General features: G+C 52.9%; 1 protein-coding gene across 2 annotated transcripts; it reads left to right on the forward strand.

The window, feature by feature from the left end:
- The first annotated feature begins 3,616 nt into the window (after nucleotides 1-3,616).
- LOC142085870 (zinc finger protein ZIC 1) lies at nucleotides 3,617-11,235 on the forward strand. Of its 2 annotated transcripts, none has more exons than XM_075158336.1 (3): nucleotides 3,617-6,443; nucleotides 7,595-7,758; nucleotides 8,299-11,235. In XM_075158336.1, the coding sequence occupies exons 1-3, from the start codon at nucleotides 5,468-5,470 to the stop codon at nucleotides 8,494-8,496; spliced, it is 1,338 nt and encodes a 445-aa protein (XP_075014437.1). In that variant the 5' UTR covers nucleotides 3,617-5,467; the 3' UTR covers nucleotides 8,497-11,235. The 2 variants fall into 2 exon arrangements, with proteins under 2 accessions (XP_075014437.1, XP_075014439.1); XM_075158338.1 differs by having other exon boundaries at nucleotides 8,320-11,235.
- Nucleotides 11,236-18,895: the final 7,660 nt, after the last annotated feature.

Genomic DNA, 18,895 nt, shown 5'->3' on the forward strand with positions numbered 1-18,895 from the left:
GACTGGTAAATAAAAATCTACACTAACACAAATAATTAATGATATTAATTATGAAACTTCATCAGCGTATCACAGTCATACTCTATCATAAATAATTTGATGTCCTCAACATTTTCACCGCTGTGATGAAAATTACTGCCGAAATAAAAAGAACTAGAGGAAACCCTTAGGAATTACATTTTCTAGTCAACTTCCATTCATCCTCACACTTTTATCAGGTCAGAGCAGCAAACACTGCCCCGCTGGCGAGAGGTTTGCAGGAGTTGTGCTTTATTGGTTAGGATGGGAGGCTGGAGGAGTGCTCAGATCCCAAGCGTTCGCCAAAACTTGTTGAAACTGGACAAAAAAAAATATCGCTGCATTTAATATTTCAAATGGTTACCAGATGACAAAAAACGAAGGCGAAACAGTTGTGGATTTCAGAGTAAATATTGGCTAAAACTCTGGCTCGACCTCGCACGCCTTTCTCATCTACTCAGTGCCACCGGCAGAGCAGGGGAATGAGGATTCCCCATCGCCCGAGCTGGACGGATCTCGGCCGGGCCGAGCCCCGTAACTTCGGTGTGGGGTACCAGTCCCCCCCGGGTACCACGCTGGGTGTGGGGGTGCGAGGGGCTGCAGCCCGCGCAGGCGGGACCCGGCCCCGCTTCCCCAAATGCTCCCTTCTACACCCGGCCAAAGGTGCGCCGGCGGAGCGGGGCTGGGAGCAGCCGCCGTCCCCGCGGGAGCCCCGCGGCCCCGGGCGGGTTTGGCGGCGTTGCCCCGGGATGTGTGAGCCGGGCTGAGCGTGCGGCGGCGGGGACAGCGTGTGCCCCGCCGCCACCGGCTTGTCACACAACCTGTGCTTTCCGCGGCCGCGCAGGGTGAAGGGAGCGCTCGCCGGGAAGGTCTCGGTGCAGAAATAAAGTTCCTCGGCTCCGGGTGGAACGAGCCTCGAGCCCAGCCCGGCTCCCCGGGGCTGAGGGACCGTGCGTGACAAAGGAGCAGCAGGGCGGGGGAGCCCACGCCGGTCCCCGTCCGGTCCGGCGCTGTGCCGGTGCCCGGGGTTGGCACATGGAGCCGGGCTCGGGTCAGAGGTCACCCTCCAGGGCATCACCCGCGGCGGGAATTTGGGAGCATCTCCCCTTTCCCAGCCGGCGCCGGGCGCGGGGCGGCCCCTCGGGGCCGGGACCGGGGTCTCAGCCCCTCCGCGGGCTCTGCGCGAAGTTGGCGGCGGCACCCAGCTCCTTTGGCAGCTCCCCCGGCCCTGCCCGCGGGGGGGTGGGTGGGTGGGGGGTGGAGAGGGCCGGCCGGCCTCCCGGGCTCCGTCCCTCCTGCACCCGCCTATAAAGAAGGGCGTGCGGTGCCGGAGCGCCGGCTCCCCCGGCGCGCCCCCGTGGCACCGGGCGCGGCGGTGGGCGAGGCGCTGGGCGGGGAGCGCGTCCCCCGGGACGCCTCCCCACGGGGCTCGCCATTGTCAGCGCTCCTCGCCCTCTGCCCGCAGCCCCGGGCCCCCGCCCCCGCCTGGGCGGCCGCAGGACTCGGCCGGACCCGTCGCCTGCCCGTCCCGACCGAGCCCGGGCGCTGTCGGGGCTGGGAGCACCTCCGCCCGGCTCCGCAGACCCCCGCCGTCCCGCGTTGCGCGGACCGCCGGGCCGGGCCGGGCTCCCCTCGGACTCAAGGGAGTGGGCGCGGCTCCCGGCGTCCGGCGGAGGGTGCCGGAGCCCCCCTAGAAGGCGCCCGGGCGCTTCTCCCTCCGCTCGCCCCCGCACGCCGAGGTGCCGCCGGGGGCCGGCCCCACGTGGGCGAGGGGCAGCTGAGGCACTGTCCCCCCGCACCGCGGGGCTCCAGCCCTTCTACCCCGGCGTGGCCGAGCCTCCTCCCGCCGGGGCCCCCCGAGGGCAGGGAGCTCTCGCCCAGCCCTTGGGGCAGGCAGTGGGGGCTAGCCAGCTGCCCGGGCTGCCCAGGCACACCCTGCTCCCAGGCACTTACCCCTGCGACCTGTTGAAGGTTTCCCCTCATTTCTGAACTGGCAAAAATAGAAGTGGGGGTGGGGGGTGAGGGAAAAGAAAGAAAGAATGGAAGAAGAAAACAATAACCCCCCCCTAAGAACCCACCACCTCTTTGGCGCTTCCATCGAGGCGGTCATCCTTCATTTCTTCTTTTCTTGCTTTCTGGAAGCAGTTAGGGAATGTATGATGAAGCAGAAATGAGCCGTCAGGATGATATTTTAATGGCTTATATGTCACGTTGGTGCATGTGGCTTTGAACTGGAGCAGCTTTCGTTTCCTGCAGAGAGCGCGCCGCAAATCCCACTTGATAACTTCTACAACCCACAACATTTTTTTTTTTTTACATTCACTCTTACACTGTATATTTAGATACGCTTCCTAAAAATACCCTCTCGTCTGCTTTCTCGTATATTTTGCACCGACCTGGAATGATCACTGCGTTCCCCTTGCACTGGGAGGCAGGCTGGCACTGGACTACCTAACTTTCTGGATCTCCTAATGCCATCGCCCTGAAGACTTCACAGTTACGCTGACAACTCTGTTCTTTGCTTAATTTTAGCACCAAATACAGAAAGTACTGTAACACTCACCTAAAGACCACGTCCACACACAGGCGCGCTCCTAGAGCGGGTATACCTGTTGCTAGAGCTATTGCAATTCCTTCGAACGGATTTGGCAGAATAAATGCAAACGTGTAGATTCAGCCCAGCATTATTCTGAAAAAAAACCCAAACCCCAACTGTAAAGCCTCCCAAGATCCAAGGGAAATTACATAATACATCTGCTTTGAAAGCGATCTCCATGCACCGAGCACAGGCAAACTGCATCTGCAGATAAACTGCAGCGAAACATTACTTCAAGGCGTATCAAAGTTTATTTGTTGGTGTTTGTTTGTTTGTTTGTTTTCTAGGCGCAATGGCCGGTTTTATACCTCTCGAAATGAGGCAGTTCTCACCCGAGAAGGGTTCGCGCAGCAGCGCTGCTGCTCTGGTTCCCCAGTACCTGCGCTGCGGATTGCTTACCAGCGCCTTTATTTAGAGAGGATGAGTTTAAAGTTTCTTTGTTTGGCACTAGGAATTGGAGGGGCTCGGACTGAGCTGCGAAGGAGGCAAGTGAAGGGCTGAACAAAGGCGAAATGGAAGGAGTCCGACTTTTAGCCAGCTTTTGGTGTTTTCGTTACTAGAAAATAATTAGAGCTAATGAATATGCAGGCGACGGAGTAAATAAATAATTTGCCGGTTTTTTACATGTACACACACACACGGGCACATACGTAAGTGTATATATACATACGCACACAAAGACGTTTATATTTTAAAGTTTCATGAGATCTTTTTTTTTTTTTAGTGCCAAAGCATCGTTTAAAATATTGTACAAATGTTGCTTAGCTTAATTGATTAAGCCACAAAGGTTTTTTGCTTTTAAATACCATACTTATACCTTTCAACAATCATTTTAATATATAGTCAATGGCTCTTTGTAGCGAGAACAAAAAAGAACTATCCGCAGTTTTTCAATAGACTTTGAGCTGGGGAAAGACAGGTTAATCGAGGGTTGCATCTAGAAAACAACCAAGTGTTGTATGTTTGCACTGAATCCAAATGTCTGCATTTTTCTAACTAAATCAAAGGGAGTGTTATTTCTTTTTCTGCTCACTCATCTGAAGGTAAGTAAATTTTCTCTGGCGATCAAAAGCCTGGTCAGCAACAAAGACACCGCCTGCTTTTTCCACCGTCCTGGTGTGGCAAGTTGAGGAATTTCAATAACTGTGACAAGGGTGACTGATTTGTGAACTAGAAAAGGTTTGAATGTCAGAAAATTTACATTGCTCTTATGGAGGATTTTAAATAAATTTTTACCAAAAAAAAAAAAAAAGAGAGAAAGAGAGAGAAGAAGTATCCGGGAGTTTCATGCAGCAGGAGGAGAAACAATGTAGGTTTGGGAAATTTACAGTTTTACCTGAATGAAAGAGACCCCGTAAAAAGAGAGAGCGAGAGAAAGGGAGAGCGAGAGAGAAAGGAGAAAGAAAATAACAAAAAAGAAGCGAAACAACAACAACAAAAGTAGAAAGTTAAGAGTTCTCACCCACCTGCGTTTTGATGGGTGCAGAAAACAAGATTTATTTCAGAAACCTGACGGAGGGATAGAGTCAGCTACCCAGAGAAATCACGCCTGGTGTTTAAAAATAAAACCAAATGCACCCAGCACCTACTCTCGGAGACCTTCAGTTTTAAACAAGCGGAAAACAACAACTTCAAAAAAAGCGAGTCCCTATAGGACTTCTCTTTTCGAAGCCTAAAAAGTTGCTCAGTGATCTTAAAAATTCTGGATCACCAAGAAATCATCATTACCATCATTATCAGGGTGCTGGGGAGAGAGGGACAGAGAGAGGGAGAGCGGGGGAGAAAATAACCCTAATAACAACCAAAGGTTTTTTTTTCCTTAGCACACATACACACAAAAAGATGCGCTGGAAATATTCTCGTGGAAAAAAAAAAAAAAAAGCTTTATATATTAAAAAAAAAAAAAAAAGTTGCTACTCCTGCAGCCCTGTTTGTCAGAAGGGATGTCAGGGCGCTCACAATACCTGCGATTGATGAGGCGGAGGGGCCAATCAGCGGCGGGAGGCGGCCGTGCGCGCCCCTCGTTGGCGGGGCCGGGGGGAGTTACGCGGGGAAGGGGGAGCCGCCGACGACCAATGAGCGCCCACGTCCGCCCGCACGTCGCTCCGCCCCCGGCTCCCATTCATCAAGGGGGGGGACGGTGTCGTCTTTTCAATTCATTTATCTGCAGGAATGATTGCCGCTATCAGTCTCGCGTTCACCGCCCGGCTGAGGAGGTGAAAGTTTCTCCCCAGGAAGATAAACCGCAAAAGACAATATTGTGCATGATTTGCGCCTTTTTTTGCAAAGCGAAAAAAAAAAAAAAAGGCCCCCAAAAAAAAAAATCGGGGAGAGTGTGGGGAAGCTCGAAGAGGAGAGAGAAACAAGCTCTCGGCCACTTTGCAACATTCCTATAGCCAAAAAAATCACTGAAGGAAGTTTCTTTTTTGTTTTGTTTTTTTGCTGCCCGTGTTGATCTCTCTCCGTTATTGTTATTTGCAGCCAGTTTATTTTTGAGCCCACCCAACCCCCCCTCCCCACTTAAACCTCCCTGAAAAGTCAAAGCAGAGGGACAGTGAATATTTTTGGGGCACGTTTTTATTATTATTATTTGCAACTGCGAAGATCTCTTCCCCCCTTCCGCACCAGCCTCTTTTTTTTTTTTTTTCCCCTCTTCTTCCCCCCCTTTTTTTTTTCTTCCCCCTGCGCTGATGCCGAAGGGGGTGTTTTTGATGTGGTTGCTTTGGTGGTGATCGTCGCTGACTTTCCAAAGAGGGTGTTTTCGCCGCTGCTGCTGCTGCTGCTGCTGCTTCTCTCCGCGTTGTGTGTGTGCGCGCGTGCTTTTTTTTTGGTTGCTGCATCGACGCTGGGAAGATGCTTCTGGATGCTGGACCGCAGTATCCCGCCATAGGAGTCACTACCTTCGGATCCTCTCGCCACCACTCCACGGCCGATGTCACGGACAGAGAAGTGGGGCTGGGGATCAACCCCTTCGCCGACGGCATGGGCGCCTTCAAAATCAACCCCAGCACCCACGAGCTGGCCTCGGCCGGCCAGACCGCCTTCACCTCGCAGGCGCCCGGCTACGCGGCGGCGGCCCTGGGGCACCACCACCACCCGACCCATGTCAGCTCCTACTCCAGCGCCGCCTTCAACTCCACCCGGGACTTTCTGTTCCGCAACCGCGGCTTCGGGGAGGCGGCGGCCGCCAGCGCCCAGCACAGCCTCTTCGCCTCCGCCGCCGGCAGCTTCGCCGGACCCCACGGACACACCGATGCCGCGGGACACATACTTTTCCCGGGGCTGCACGAACAAGCCACCAGCCACGCTTCGCCTAACGTGGTGAACGGGCAGATGCGCCTGGGCTTCTCCGGAGACATGTACGGCAGACCCGACCAGTACGGCCAGGTCACCAGCCCCCGCTCCGAGCACTACGCCTCGACCCAGCTGCACGGCTACGGCCACATGAACATGAACATGGCAGCCCACCACGGGGCAGGGGCCTTCTTTCGTTACATGCGGCAGCCCATCAAACAGGAACTCATCTGTAAGTGGATTGAGCCCGAGCAATTGTCAAACCCCAAAAAGTCCTGCAACAAAACTTTCAGCACGATGCACGAGCTGGTGACTCATGTCACGGTGGAGCACGTTGGAGGACCCGAGCAGTCCAATCACATATGTTTCTGGGAAGAGTGTCCAAGAGAAGGGAAACCTTTCAAGGCCAAATATAAACTTGTAAATCACATCAGAGTCCACACAGGTGAAAAACCTTTCCCCTGCCCTTTCCCAGGCTGTGGCAAAGTGTTTGCCAGATCAGAGAATCTCAAAATACACAAAAGAACTCATACAGGTACGGTAACCTTCTCTGTAGCTTTTCTCTCTGCGAGTGGAAGCGCCGAGCGCCGGGGCCGGAGTGGGGCTCAGGGACGGGCCGGAGGGGCCGGGGGGGCCGGGGCGCTGCTTGGCTGAGGGTCGGGCTGGGGGGGGTATGGTCCAGTGCTACTCGAGGCAGGCTCGGAGCTCCGTTGCAAAACGAGCTCGGTCACAGCCACGCCAGTAGCAGCAACAAAAAGAAAATTATCCCTGACGAGGCAGAGGGGGAGAAAGGCAGGGTTTGCTGCTGGGATTGTTAGGGAGGGGGACGGGGGGGCGGGGGGAGACGCGCAGCAACCTGTCCTGTTTAAATTTATAGGTTTTAATTAATTGTTGTTCGGCAGTTTTGACTGTGGCACGATGAGAAATTGTGCTAAATATTGCAGGCAGCTCATCCGTCTCCGCTCTGCAGTTCAGGGCTTGGTAAATATTTAATTCGAGGAGCGATTTTAAATAAACCGAGCCCGGCGCGTTAGTGTGTTATTGTTGTGCGGAGGGCAGGCGCCGGGATCCCTGAGAACTTTTCCCCATCGCGTGAGGTGGAAATGCAGCAGCCGTTGGCTGGAAGAGCCCTCTCCCCCCACTCCCACCCCCGAGCGCCGAAAGCCAGCGTCGCTTTCCCGAGCGCTTTTGCAGAGGTTTTGTGGGGCTGCCCTGGCATTGTATTCCCCGGCCGGATAATTTTCACTAGTGCAAGAAAATACGGGGGAGGGGGCTGGGATGGGTGGGAGCGTAAAATATCACGAGAATGAGCTATAAAAACAGAAACAGTGAAGATCGTGTGTAAATACCACCAACGGTATCCGGCTTGGAGCGTTGCAATGAGAGAGAGGTGCCCAGGGCTGGGGCTGCAAATGAAACTCGCCCCTCCAAAGGAAAAAAAAAAAAAAAAAAGTGATTTGGCTTTCCCCCCCGCCCCGAAGTGGGCGCTAAGCAGGGGTCGGAGGTGCGGAAAGGACAGAGAACAGAAGCAAGGTTTTGGGATTTGAGCCTCATTGAAGTTAGAAAGTTGCAAGTGTGTGAAATGGAGCCCTGGGCTTCCGTCCGGCGGTGCGATGGGGACAATGAGCGATCCAGCCGGCCCTGCTTAATCAGATCCGTTTTTCCCCCCCCTTCCCTCCGCAATAGGTGAAAAACCATTTAAGTGTGAATTCGAGGGCTGTGACAGGCGCTTTGCAAACAGCAGCGACCGCAAAAAGCACATGCATGTGCACACTTCCGACAAGCCCTATCTCTGCAAAATGTGTGACAAGTCCTACACGCACCCCAGCTCCCTCAGAAAGCACATGAAGGTAAATGGAGGGCGCCTGATGTGCGGGGCTCGGACGCCGCCTCGGGCCTGGCCGGGGGAAAGGGCTGCGGGGACGGCGGGCAGGAGCTCACGGGTCGTGGGGCGGCGGCGCGGCGGTGCCTGCGGGCGGAGCGCGGAACGCGGCCCGGGGCCGGCCGGCTGTGGGGCTCCGCGCTGCTGCGGCCCGGCCCCGGCGCCAGAGTCCGCCCCGGGCCCGCCGGGCCGCGCCGCCCCCCGCCCGGCCGCGCTCGGCCCCGGCCCCTCGGGCAGGGCCTTTTGTCGGTGCGTTTTATCCGGGGAGGGGAGGGGGGGCAGTGCGAGGAGGCAGCCGGTGCGCGCTGCCCGGCCTTCCCCGCCGGGCCGGGGCCGGGGCCGGGGGGGCGGCCCCGGGGCTGGGGCCGGCGGGCAGCCCCGCGGGGGTGCCCGAGCCCGGGGTTCGGCGCTGGGTCCCGTTGTTTGGCGCATCCCCAGCCGAAGCCGACCGCCGCCAGGGCCTCCGTCCGCCGCCGCTCTCGATTTCTGCCCGGGTTTTCTCTTCCAGGTCCATGAATCATCCTCGCAGGGGTCCCAGCCTTCTCCCGCCGCCAGCTCAGGCTACGAGTCCTCCACCCCTCCAACCATCGTCTCTCCATCCACAGAAAACCAGACCGCCAGCTCCTTATCCCCTTCCTCCTCCGCAGTCCACCACACGTCCAGCCACAGCACGCTTACATCAAATTTTAACGAATGGTACGTCTAAAACGCTAAAACAAAACAACAAAAAAACACAAACCGAAACAAAACAAAAAAGCCCCAAGCGAGCAAACAAATACCCTATTTAAAGACTCCAAAAATAATGAACACTTTGAAATCAGAATTTAAATGAGCAAACAAAAATAAAATGCTGCCAGTAGACCCAGGACTGAATAAAATGAAGACTTCATTTTTTTAAATTGTTTTTTTTTCTTCCTTTCTTTTTTTTACGCTTTTATTTCTCTTCCCCCCCCTTTTTTCTTTCCTTTCCTTTTTTTTTTTCTTTTTCCTTTTTTTTTTTTTTTTTGACTGTTCTGCTCTGCTCTGTTCCAAGGCTTGGTAGGCGAAGGGGTGAGCAGAATGCATAAGAAGACAAGGTTACCAGGGCAAATGCCAACTGTGTAGGGCTTTACTGGAAACCACTGATTAGAGATCTCCAACTGCATGTCTGCTCGGGCAGCGGCCTTCCCCCTCATCCCCTCTTGTAAATACAGAATTATTAGCTTCAAAAACAAAACAACAAAAAAATGTACTGTTTGATTTTGTAAATAGTTATATCGCAAGTTGAATAAGGGGATATGTGGATTTGTGGTCTTTGCATATATGTGGGGGGAGGGGTGGGCGGGCGGGAGCGGCGGCGGGGGGGCGGAGGTGGTGGGGGGGCAGAGGGAAGAGGTAGAAATTCAACTATTTGTACTGAATGGCAAGGATGTTCTAGTAAATGTGTACCAAAATGTGAATTACTTTGTATTATTACAGTCTAAACGTCGATCTAACAGAATATTATTGGTATTAATGTGCTTTTTTGTATAAAGTGCAACATTTCGTCCCAAAGTCCAGTCTAAGTAGTGCAGTAAAATGTTGTTACACGTCCTGTCAAGAAATTCGTATAGTGAAAGCCTGGATCTGCGTGTCAAACTGTTACATTTGTTTATGTAAAGTGATATTAAAAAAAAAAAAAAAGATATAAACTATATCTGTCCGTTGCTTTTGGCAAATACAAGAACATAATGTATATAAATCCTAATTTCCATATTTATCCGCATGTAAAGGTCCGGTTATACATGTTACAAGATATTCAATATTTATGGCTAGAAGAATTGGTATGTAAAATTTAGTTTACAGAACTGTTTGGTAACATTTCGTACCTTATTAAAGATTCTTAAATCCCATGAATTGTGGTAGGAATTCTTATTCGCTAAGTCAACCTGCTGCAACTCCAACTAGCTTTAGGATATTAGAATAAAACTGTCCCAGTTTTTCACTGCTTTCCATTATGTCATCACTAAAGCAGCGAAGGTGATATAAATGTGATAAATGAAAGGATCCCTGCTGGCATTACTATAGTGTGTAATTAGTATTTATATCAAAATTTATGAAACAAATTTTCGGCCGCAGTATAATTTAAATGACCTTTGCAGACATAGAATAACAACCATAAAAATAACAGAAATAGATTGCATGTGCTACATAAATATTAATGTGGGGAATTGTTACACGAGAAGTGCTGCACTCCACTCCAACACTGCCCATGAATCTGCATAGACTGGGTCCCTAAATTAAATTAATTCGGATAACATATATTAGGAGATTTAAAACAGAGGAGATTTCGGTTGCTATTTTAATTTAAGGCATTTATGACCATAACTAATTCTCAGGCAGTGGATTCATGACTTTCCTTGGGCCTTTTACTCCAAGAAGTACAGCACTGTTTCACGAAGGCTGTTGTTGTTGTTGTTGTTGTTGGGTATATTTTTTGGTTTGTTTTTTTTTTTTTCCTTTTTCTTTTTCTTTTTTTTTCCCTTCCTTCCTTTTTTCCCCCCTGATATTCCTTAAAACGTGATGTTAATTTAAATCAATTACTTCTTATGTTATGTTATTATTATTACTATAATTTTGCCAGTGTTAATAGCTTTCTAAAAAAATAAATCTAGGGGATAAGAATTATTTTATGTAATTTGATTATCTTTCTATCTCTTTTATTTATTTCTCATTTACTTAAGAAATTCGTTCCATTGGCTGGCGTTGATACAGTAAATTTGTAAATGAGAAGACAATATAAAAAATCTAAATTACTTGTGCTTAATGACTGTAGCAGAACGCCTTTTCTCTAAATCAGATTGTCTTCCTTGCAGTTTAGTTTGATAGATTTGCAAGCTGTACTGCTTCCACTAACTTAGCTACGGTTGTTGGAACTGTTGGGCTTTGTTCCTGGTTGTAGCTTGCATGATCGCCCCATTAAGCAGACAACATATCAACAGACAACACAAATCATGAGGTTGGCTAAAGCTGCGAGGGCTTGTGATATGTCATAGAGTGAATTGCACAAACTGACCTTCCAGTAGACCAAGATGACACTTTAACAGCTTCTTTAAAGAAATATTATGTGTACAGCGAGTCAATAGCCATATTAACCGCTCGGGGGGGGAGGGGGTGCCGGGGGAAGCCGCTCTCTGCTCATATCCATGTGGGCGCTCCGCAGTTCTGGCTGTAACCCACCCAGAGCACAGCCCGCCTATCTCACAACAAAACCCCGCAAGTATTTTTCTTTGTCCGTAACATTTGGGGATCTCCCTCGGAGATTTTTCGCCGCCCCAAAGCATGTCTCCCCCCCCCCAAAAAAAAAAAAGTTTGCCTTGCTCAGATGAAGCCCCACTCCTGCCAGCTCGGCATCGCCGTCTGCTCCCTGCAGCACCCGTGGGAAGGCTTCGCTTTAACTTTACTTTCTATAAAATGTTATTATTATAAGGCTAATATCAGTTTTCAATGAAAAGAGCGCCACCTTGCAGGGTTTGGAGAGATAGGAAAAGTTGGAGCCCGGTGGGACCTAGGCAGAAAGTGTTGGGACTTAAGGAAACGTAACCCACCGGGCAAAAGAGCCAGGGGAAAAAATGTTTCATGCGCCGAAAATGTTACTTTCCGCCAATCTTTCAGGTTAACTGTCCCGCCGGCTTGACCAGGCAGAGGTTTTAGAAAAACAACCTGAGCGTAGCTAAAATAAATTAAAATCGTAGAGATAGTCTGAGCCATCCCACTGTAAAATAAACCCGGAGAAACGTGGTGGGGGTGATGTATTTTCAAGATGCGTATTGCAAGTTTCTTTGAACTTGTGTAAAGTCCCTAGTGGTCGCTTAACGCGGGTCTGTTACTTGTGTGTATTGGAGCACTTGGTTAATGAGAGTATTCTTTTAAACTTTTGGTCTGAGGTTTGTTTGAGCGTCCTACAGCAGAAAGAATGATTTTAGTGTTGCTGCTGCTGCTGCTGCTGTTGGTTTTCTATCTGGGGTGGGGGGGAACGGTGCAATACTGGTTGATCGCCATCCCGTATATGTTCTGAATTAGCGACGATCACTGGGGCTGGAATTGCTAATGCTGAATTCAAGTCCCCGCCATGCTTGTGCTGTTCGCTTGGCTCTGGAGAGGGGAGCAGTGCTTTGAAATCCCCGGCAGAGAGAGGGGTATTTTTGCAGGCAGAGAGGTTGTGAGGCGTCTGTCGGCTGTTTGTGCGCTGTTTCAGTCGCTAAAGACAACTTTCCTCTAGCAAGGCGCCCTTTGCGGATTTACTCACGAAGGCTTGCGGGGAGAAACACGAACCCCGGCTCTCCAGCCTCGACGGGGGCCATGATTTTCTTTCTAATGTCTGGCTCTCCAGATGCTGTCGGGGTACTTTTCCTGCGTGGGTTATTAGGTTTCGAAGTAGGCGGGGGCTGTCTACGCGGGGTCGTGCCGAGCCCACGGCAGGCCGTGCCGGCAGCCCCCGCGCCGCTCCGCGCTGCCTATTTCGGGGCAGCCAAAACGCTGGGGCCCGACGTCCGCCGTCCGCAGGCTCCCGCGCCCGCGGAGGCTCCCGCCGCCGAGGGGGAGCGTTTGGAGGTACCCAGAGCAGCACGGCGGTGCTCGCGGGCGGGTGCAGGAAGCTGTTTGGGGGAGGAGTGTGCTGTCCCCTCTCGGGCGATGTCCCCGCGGGGCGCACACAGCAGCCCTGGCCGTGCTTGTGCTGTTTGCACGCAGAAAGTTAAATACAAAACAGTAACCGGGCGCTTCCATTTTCCCCCCGAAAGACTCGCCTTTCAGGTCGCTTTAATGGCTTGTGAATGATCGCTTGATTTTTTTAAAAGGCGAGTCCAGCATTCATAAGACAAAGTTAGCTTCTTTAAAGCAGACACTGTTTGAAATGGGGACACACGCTCCGCGCTGGCCTCGACTGCTTATCGCCCTTGTTTTAGCCGTAAGGAAGCAGCAGTCCCTGGACCGCTGCACGTAACATCGGGACTTTTATTCACTGCTTTTCTGGCCACGCTGGTAAACGGCTTCGACTTTGTAAGTTTTCCCACGTCCAGAGCGCTTGCTCCTTTCGGAGCAACTTCTAAACGGAGCAAGCGGCGAGCCCGGCGGCGGGCCGGTGCGGGCGGGCGCGCAGGGAGCCGCGGAGCGCGCCCGGGTCGGCAGGAGCCCCGGAGCGGCCGGCGCGGAGCGGGAGCCCCGCTGCAAAGCCCTCCTCCAGCAGGCTGGACGGGGAAAAAGGTCCCCTCTGGAAAAGGCTGCTGACACAGGGCAGGGTATTTCAAGTGACCTGATGCTGACAGACCGGTGTGCGTTTTACCGCTGGAGCTCAGAGGGAAAAGAATTTGTGCGCGATATCCCTGTGACGGAGGCTGTACCGTTTACTAGGCACGTTATGTATCACCGTTATAAAATGTACATCTACATATACACACATACGCACCCCGTTCACACTCGCACCACGTCTGTGTACCCGCACACGGGTGTGCCTCGAAATGAGGGATCGAGCCCCGCGGCGCAGTGCGGCGTTTCCGCGGGAAATCAGCACGTTTTCCTCAAAATGTGGCGATTCTTTCCCGAGCGGGGGTTTGCTGCCGGGGAGAGGCCGGGGAGCGCTGGGAGGCCCGGTCGGGGCCCGGCGCGGCCGCGCAGCCTGGCCCGCGGAGCGGCTCCGCCGCACACGTCCTCCGCGCCTGGCCGCGGGCCGCCACCGCAGGCGCGGGGGATCCCGTGGTGGGGACGTGCAGTGTCTGTTTTGTGGGTATAATCCACAGGACACACGGCCGTTGCCGTAGATGCACACACGCTCACCGGAATCACCGTTGGCATTACTGGTTTTATTACAAATATATACGTATCTATAAATACATACACATCTCTCTATTTGTACGTAAAGAAAGAGTGGTGTTTCTAGAAAGACGCATATTCATGTGGTTACATGGAGGTATATTTTTGAAGGCTCACGTAACCTCTATGATTTAGTGCAAACGCCTATGTACAATGGATCGCGTTTGTAACTGAATGGGTGTATTTTCCAAATCCACCCGGAGAGATTAATAACTGAGATTCCTATTTTCAGCTAGGCGCAGGACAGATTTCTTCAACTTGCTGAACGTACTAAGGTGGGTTCCGTTTCACTGCAAAGAGGTTGTGTTTTAGGGTGCATTGTATATTAAAAATGGCCAAGGTTTTTATTTTATATCAAATTACTTTTTTCGCTGCTAAACTCTATGGGTCAGATTTGGTTCATCTTCGATAACAAGAAACACGATCCCGTGAAGCGAAGGGGCTATTTTTATCATGCAGCTGGAAGCTGTCATCGATTCGTAACATTTATTTCGGCTTTAGAACGATAGTATAAAATAGCATGAAGTTTCCAGATGACGCCCGTACTGCAGACAGGATTTTTCAAGTACAATAAATCAAATTAATTACCTTTTAGATATATACCATCATAGTACCTCTCTATGAAACCGCTATTAAAAAAATGCTCCGTGTGTGCATCTGTGGTTGTGCATGTGTTTACATCCCGGGACCCAAACGCGGAATTAGCTGTCTGGGGGTAGCCGGAGCGAGGCAGGGCACATGATCAGCGATGCTCACTCAAGCCCACGTCCACACACGCCCGTTCGCGAGACGTGGGCAAGGCTTTGCTCAGCAAAAACCTGAAAGTTGCGTCGGGTCAGGACTTTAAGACCCTTTCGGATCTTTCTCACTTCCAAAAATCCCGTGAAGAACGCGGCCAAAGGCTGAAGAAAAAATAAAAGAAGGAAAAACCCCCACACCGGCGAGTGCCCCCGCCCGCAGGGACATGTGTTTCGTGTTTGATGTCGCCTCTCGCGGGGGGAGCCCGGGGGCAGCGGGTAGGTGCGGGTCTGCCCGCCTGGGGACGGTTCCTAGAAATCGCGGCCGTGCGCGGGGGCGGTGTGTGCGCGCGCGCGCCCGCCGCCCACCCCGGCGGCAGCCCTGGCGGCGCATGCGCGCCCGCGGCCCGGCTCCACGTGCTGTTGAATATTTATGACTCCCCCCGCCGCCCCGCCGCCCGCGGAAGGTAACCGCGCCCGCCTCCGCGCCCGCGCAGGGGAGCGGCGCCGCCGCACGTGCTGCTCGCCCGCCCCGCGCCCGCCGCACTCCAGCGCGGCCCGGCCCGGCCCGGCCCGGCCCCTCTGGGGCTGCTCCCGCCGCGCCGTCCCCCTGCGCGCATCGGTGCGCCCGGGAAGGCACTTTCTCCCTTCCCTGCCTTCCCCGCCTTCCCCGGCATGTCGGGCAAGCGCGACCTCCTTAATTTAACGGGTACTTTCGCAAATCACCGGTTCCCTCTCCGCACCGCAGTTCTCGGCTCCGGTGTCCGCCAGCCGAGTGGCTATTCGTGGGCTTATGTGGCAAAACGTAACTGGCGCAATCGCCAGAAAAGTACAGTCTCGGGGGAAGGGAGAAAGGTTCTTGTAATGGATTCCTTTCTGCCTCGCTCCTCTTAGTAAAATCTCATTATACTGTATGGCCCATCATATTTTATTGCTGATATATCGACATCGCATGATAGATCCGAGGAACAAACGCACGGTCTTGGCATTTATTCCGTTTGTAGGCTGCAGGGTTTTTTTAAAACAAATAGTAATAATTCCCAGCACTCATTGTTCAGCGGCACAAAGTGATTTTAAAGCCTTTTGTACGGTGGCAAAATTACATCCCATGTTATCAGAAATGTGCTTCTCAATCTTGCTAATGAGGTGGGTTTTTCTTTCCCTCCAGAGCTCGGTAGGGAGTGGGCAGGACGGAGGCAGGAGCCCTCGGAGCCCGCGCGGGGCTCTCGGGCACACCTGGGCGCGTTGCCCCGGCGCGGGCACGGCCGCGGCCGCGGAGCCCGGCCCGGCCCCTCCGAAGTTCTCTGAAGGGCCCTTCCGTGTGGAGCGAGACTGGCTGGAAATCGCCCAGCGACAATTCCCTCTCCGCAGCCCTTCACTCCTTCTCCCCCTCCGCCACAGCCCACCCCCCTCCATCGCCTCTTCTCTCCTCATCGCCCGGCGCTACAGATAAACGCGCGCCCATCGATGTGTGCGCAAGGGCTGGGTTGTGAAAGCCTCTCCGACCAACACCTTGAGTGCCCGTGCCCCCCTCCTCGCCCGGCTGAGGCTCTCTGCGCGCTCCAGCCAACTACAAGAGGCGACAATAAAGCCGATGTCCATCATGTCGCCTGTTCATTTCAGAAAGGGCAGATCCTGACCTCAGTTCCCCAAGTGGAAGCTTGTTCCGGGCTGACACTGTGGGCACCATTTACTCCAACCTTTTCACAGATGTGTATGAACGCATATTTTTTTTTCTCCCCTTCCAACCAGGCTTTTTTCCTTCTTCCATTTCCCTCCTTAGCCGAGGAGGAAGCTCCCCCGTATTTGCAGGGGGTGCGGAGGGCGTTCAGGGGGACAGTGGCACTCGGGCACACACCTGAGCCACACGCCCCCGCCTTCGCGGGGGAACCCGCTCGCCTCATCTAACTCCCAAGAAAACTGTTGATCCAAGTGTGAGGTTGAACCTCTGTATTCAGTGCTCATGGCTGCGTCGCTTCCTCCCTTCCCCCAACCCCTTTTTCCCCGGGTTCGTCCCTATTTTGTGTTTCCAGAGATCCCCAGGTCCCCCCGGCAGGGCTGGGGCAGGCACAGGGCGCGGGCTCCTGCGCCGGGACGGGGCGCGGAGCATTTGCTGCAGGAGCAGAGAAGGGGGACGTGCCCTCACTTTTTAGCCAGCTGGACCAGGATGGGCTCTATTATTATTCCTATTATTATTGTTATTGTTATTATTATTGTTATATTCCATTTAAAATTATCCCTTTGTAACTTGCAAAGTGCCTGTAAATTTACCTTAAACCTGATTTCTTTCCTAGCCAATGGTGTCAGGGGCCGGCTAGCCTGTCCCTCCGGAGCATTAACCCTTGTCGCTAGCTGGAGTGAGTGAGAAGCTGAGGTTTGGCCCTGAGGAGCTGTGTGTGTAGATCTGGCACAGCTTTGCTCCCTTAACTCCTGGATCTTTGTTTTGGTGGCGACCAGGGAGAGCAGGGAGCGCTGTGCTCGCATTTCCCTCTGGCTTTTACACACACACACACACGCGCGCACACACACACACACAAATCCCCCTTTCCAACTTTCTGCCTTTTGCGCTTCCCTTCCAGTTTTTTCACTTCTCAGACCTACTGGCAGCATTTGCCGAGATCTAGATCCCCGCCGTGGTAAGTGATGCTTTTCTCCATTGCAAAACTCGCTCAGCTCTCGGCTCGCTGTCCCAGGGATGGGTGTAGAAGTTGTATTTGTTTGGAACAAAATTGCCCAACCCCAGTGGTTTCACGTCAAGCAGCACAGAGTAAAACTATTGTCGTGTATTAACTCTGAATGGGAGCAAACAGACCAAATAATCATTGCTGGCTCAGACAGTAGCATGGCACTAATGTCATTCTTTTTAAGTTTGCAAAGCAACTTTTTTTTTTTTTTTTTTGGTTGTTATGGGGAGAGCGAGCCTGTGTTTTGGGTCTGATCTTTATATTTACATTACACACCAGACCATAACAAACTATACAAAGAATGCAGCTGCCATATGTGCTTTGTGAACATACAATTATGATTGGGGGATTCATGCATTCAACCTAAGTGTTGCAGACACACTGATACCACTCCGCAAGGTTCGTGCAATACCTGAAAACTCACTCCATATTTGGGGGGAGGGGTTGGAGAGACGTTGCATTTTTAAAATCTCTATTTTTTTTTTTTAAATCAACTACAGTAAATGCCTCCTGGACATTTATTTTTAATGTACAGTCTGCAGCTCTGACTGGATCAAATTCACGATTATTCAGATGAGGCTGAATTTGAATAACTTGCTGGTTTCTCTCCCCCGCCCTCCCCCATCACCCTCCCCCTCTTTTTTTTTTTTTTTAAAAAAAAATTAAGAAAATGAAGAGAACCGCTGAGTCCGGCTGACCTTTGGCTGACATAATTTTGCAGGAGACCGTTCGCAAATGAGGACTGGATAAATTAGACACCCGAGTTCTCCGGGTAAAGCGATACTCAGCGCCCGGCTCCCACTGAAAGGAGCCGGGGCAGCGGCTACCCCGCGGCCCGGGAGCCCCCAGGGCGGCGGCGGGAGGTCGGTCCCGGCGAGGAGTGCGGGAGCCGCCGGGCACCGCCAAGTTCAGGACACGTCCCCTTTGCCGAAAGCCGCCCCTGCGCGCCGCTGAGAAACGAGCCCGATAACGGCATGCTAATGATTCCCCTCCCGCAGGTCCCCGCTCCGCAGCCGCGCAGAGGCCGCGGGTGCGCACGAGTGGCGGGGCCGGGCCCGGCGGCTCTAGCTCTGCGCTGCCGCCGCGCTGCTCCGCGCCCGCGGGCTCTGCCCGGCCACGCCGCTGCCCTCGGGGCCTGCCCGGCCGCGTGGAGACGGGGACGCTCCGCGGCCTCCCCGCCGCCGCGGTTATCGACCTACGGCGGGGCTGGGCTGCGCGGGCGGCAGCGGGGGCACGGAGGCGGCCGCGGGGACGCGGTGCCAGGGCGCCGGCAAGCACGGCCCCCGCCCTGCCTTATTAGCTTGTCAGGGTTTATCTCGTTAAGTTGTGCAGGACGTTACTCACATGACAAGGCACGGGCAAACTCTGGGGAGGGCTTAATCCCCAGAAGTTGCTGTCAAAAAAAAGATCCAAAAAAACCCCCAACCAAATTACAAAAAAAAAAAAAAGAAAAAGGAAGAAAAAAAAGAGAAGGAAACCGCGTTTCGGGTTTTAACCGATCATTTGTTGAGCATGTGCGGACACTGCTGCTCTGCTCACGCAGGCTTGCCAGGGGAATGCTGTTTTAGAGACAACGGAGCGCTTTCCAAGCGCAGGCTAACGTCCTTTTCTCCCTCTGGAAGAGGTGAGAGCCGTGCCCTCCCTGCAGCGGGGCGGAAGGGGGAAGGGGCACGGCGGAGGGGCCGATCCTGAGCTCCTCAGGCAAAACTTCCAGCTGAAGCAGGACCGAGTTCCCAGCCGACTCTCTAATGAGTCGCCTCTGCTAATAAATGATGCCTCTGCTCAGGTTCCTCAGCGGTCTGCAGCTGAGTCCGAGAGAATTTGATCCTTTATTTGAAGATGTGTTTTAATAAAA

The sequence above is a fragment of the Calonectris borealis genome, chromosome 9, assembly GCF_964195595.1.
Source record: "Calonectris borealis chromosome 9, bCalBor7.hap1.2, whole genome shotgun sequence".
Lineage (NCBI taxonomy): Eukaryota > Metazoa > Chordata > Aves > Procellariiformes > Procellariidae > Calonectris > Calonectris borealis.

What these genes read in the sequence shown, in the direction of transcription:
- LOC142085870 (XM_075158336.1), top strand. Translation starts at nt 5,468, where the DNA reads ATGCTTCTGGATGCTGGACCGCAGTATCCCGCCATAGGAGTCACTACC. An exon ending in ACACAAAAGAACTCATACAG is followed by an intron (nt 6,444 to 7,594) that starts GTACGGTAACCT and finishes CCTCCGCAATAG; the next exon opens with GTGAAAAACCATTTAAGTGT. An exon ending in CCCTCAGAAAGCACATGAAG is followed by an intron (nt 7,759 to 8,298) that starts GTAAATGGAGGG and finishes TTTCTCTTCCAG; the next exon opens with GTCCATGAATCATCCTCGCA.